Source organism: Cyprinodon variegatus, unplaced genomic scaffold, assembly GCF_000732505.1.
Source record: "Cyprinodon variegatus isolate N-32 unplaced genomic scaffold, C_variegatus-1.0 Scaffold5, whole genome shotgun sequence".
In the NCBI taxonomy this organism is placed as follows: domain Eukaryota; kingdom Metazoa; phylum Chordata; class Actinopteri; order Cyprinodontiformes; family Cyprinodontidae; genus Cyprinodon; species Cyprinodon variegatus.
In genome coordinates, this window is record NW_015150458.1 from 2,202,274 (window position 1) to 2,204,802 (window position 2,529).

At 33.7% G+C, this 2,529-nt stretch overlaps 1 protein-coding gene across 1 annotated transcript in view; it reads right to left on the bottom strand.

Annotated features, from left to right (window-relative positions):
• Positions 1-2,529, bottom strand: part of LOC107084094 (ribosomal protein S6 kinase alpha-2-like) — a 34,416-nt gene that overhangs the window by 20,843 nt on the left and 11,044 nt on the right. The window contains exons 3-4 of the mRNA XM_015373777.1: positions 1,760-1,841; positions 702-782 (exon numbers count right to left, since the gene is read on the bottom strand). Of these exons, the coding sequence (XP_015229263.1) occupies positions 702-782; positions 1,760-1,841 (163 nt within the window). The remainder of the gene's footprint in view (positions 1-701; positions 783-1,759; positions 1,842-2,529) is intronic.

The following is a 2,529-nucleotide window of genomic DNA, read 5'->3' on the forward strand; positions in this document are numbered from 1 at the left end:
AGGCAGGGTCAAAGCTACAATGGTGCTGACACCAGAAAACCATTCTATGACATCTTACCTTTACAGACGTACCAAAAGTTTCTTCTTAAATCTAATAGCTTTGAGGCTATAAGTTATTTACTTTTGTGTGTTTTTGTCAGGCAGAAATTTATTTATACCCCCTTAGGGTGTAAGAGGCTAAGCCTTTTAAAGTTGATAGTATTTCTCTTTAACCCAATGCGATAACAGCTTTCTTCTTCTAATATTTCTGCTATTTATTTTGATTTAATAGATCTCAGCAGGTTGTTTGTTGTCAACTTTGACTTGATTCTGCTATCTTTCAGGAACAGCATCAAGCTTTTCTGTTTTTTAATAATTCAGAAAAATTTTTAGTAATTCACAACATTTTGGCCATGTTTCTGCTGTTAGCTTCAGCTTGTTTCCTCTATTTTTTGGTTTAAGACAAGCTATGAAGCATTTCTGTTTTCTGATACATCATACTATTTCAGCAAATTTTTTTCCTTTCAAAATCAACTTGTTTCTGCTAGCTTACAGCTTCAGTGTACAGCATTTCAACTCCATTTTCACAGGAAGTGGAACTTTTGCAATCTTTGTTTAGTTTTCAATGGAAAGGTTGCAGTTGATTTGGGCAAAAATGTATAAAACTTATTTTGAACAAATGCAAAAAACATAAGACTAAAGAAGAAATGTTTCCAACTTACCATAGTGGAGTTTAACAATAAATGGGTGATTAACCTCTGCCAGAATATCTCTTTCCATCTTTGATCGCACTCTGTCCCGCACTAAAAAAAGAAGATGTCATTAACTGAAGAGCAACTTTCTAAAAATACTTTAATATCCACTGACTAATGCCAAAAAATGTTTAAAAGTAAGGATCTAAAATTACAAAAACATAATGTTAACATTAGAGAGCTTAACAATAGAGCTTTAAAACAATATTTGAACCACATAATAATACATTTCTACTATTTTTGAAGTATTTAGTATTGACAAACATATGATTCCATAGAGGGTAAATCTTTCAAATGAAAAAGAATGAGGTAAATTATAATGAAATAGTCTCCTTGAATTGTAATGTTTAGAAAAGGTTCTCAGATGCATACAGATATCAATTCCATTCACTTTATCTTATCTTATCTTTGTCAAAAGTTTAATAAGTTAAATCTAAATTGTAATACTTACATTTTTCTGCATTTGTTGCTGACCATTGTAAGTACCAGGTATTACCTTAACTGGCATAATGTGCTATTAAATTCTGGCAATGCAGATTCACAATATAATTAAGCATGTGTCTCCTTTAGGGACGAGGCAGCGATTCTTCCAATTCCAGAGGTGTGTGTAAAGAGGATTAAATCTTGTACAAATGCTCTAGATTAGCACATGACATCTAAACCTGCTTTCCTCTAGTTTATGGTAATCCCACCAGATGGAAAAAAAATATGTTTTTTTGAGTAAAGAGTACAAACTAACCTGTTTTACTCCAAATCCCTTGAATGTAGGGCATATGAAGTCAGAAATCTGACAACCACAGGATGTTTACACGCAAAGCCTATTTTAATTTCAGTATATTAGCATTTGCATCTGTAAGAGATGTTTTTTGCATTGCAAAGCATCAAATATATCTTTATCTAACTATTCTTCTACAAAATTAATGTGCGAGGGGTTGCTGTGGATGCATGTGCAAAGGATAAGAAAATCTCGTCTTTTTGTTTCTTTTATATTTTACTTTTACCTAATAGTTTGCATTTGATTGAATCACCTTTTAGAGTAGCTTTTTTCAGGACCTTCATGGCGTAGAGCTGTCCTCTGTCCACTCCTCTGATCTTTCTAACCAGGAACACCTAGAAATAAGTAACACATGTTAAGAAGAACCAACTAAGTTTAGTCATATTGTTCATTAAAATGATTAAAAATCTGTTGTGATTAAAAACCATAACAGGTGGATAAAGCAACTTTTGTGAGAATGTCAGAATGGTAATTAAAATTACTATTTGTAAGTTGCAAGCTTAAAGTACATTTAAGTTACCATCCTATTTCAATTACATTCCTGTTAGGGCTGCATTGGAGCTACAACAGTGAGTCAAAGAAGAGCAGCACACTGAGCCATGTAAGCAGGCAATCCAGGCCACACTGAGTTCCGACCTCAATTGTCTGCTAGCAAGCTTTGTAAACAACATCCGCTTGCCAGTGATTGCCAGGGATGAATGTCTGGCCAACGCAGACCTCTAATCAACAAGTCAGTGTGTGTGCTTACTTTATTTAAATGAGCTTAGTGGTCTATGAAGCTGTTGTGAAGACAGCTAATCTACAGATAATTGTAAATAGAAAGCTTGTTATTAGCAGACCACTTTGTGGAAAATAACAAACACATTCAAACTCCAGCTAAAAATAACCTGTCAGCTCTTGCCCTTTGACCTGTATATTTAAAGAGGTTCCTAGAATTTCACTGTTTTGTCTCTGGAATATAGTATAAATTAGAAATATATGGAGTGACGCTGAATAATAAGTCCATGCGTTTGTTACTTCAAG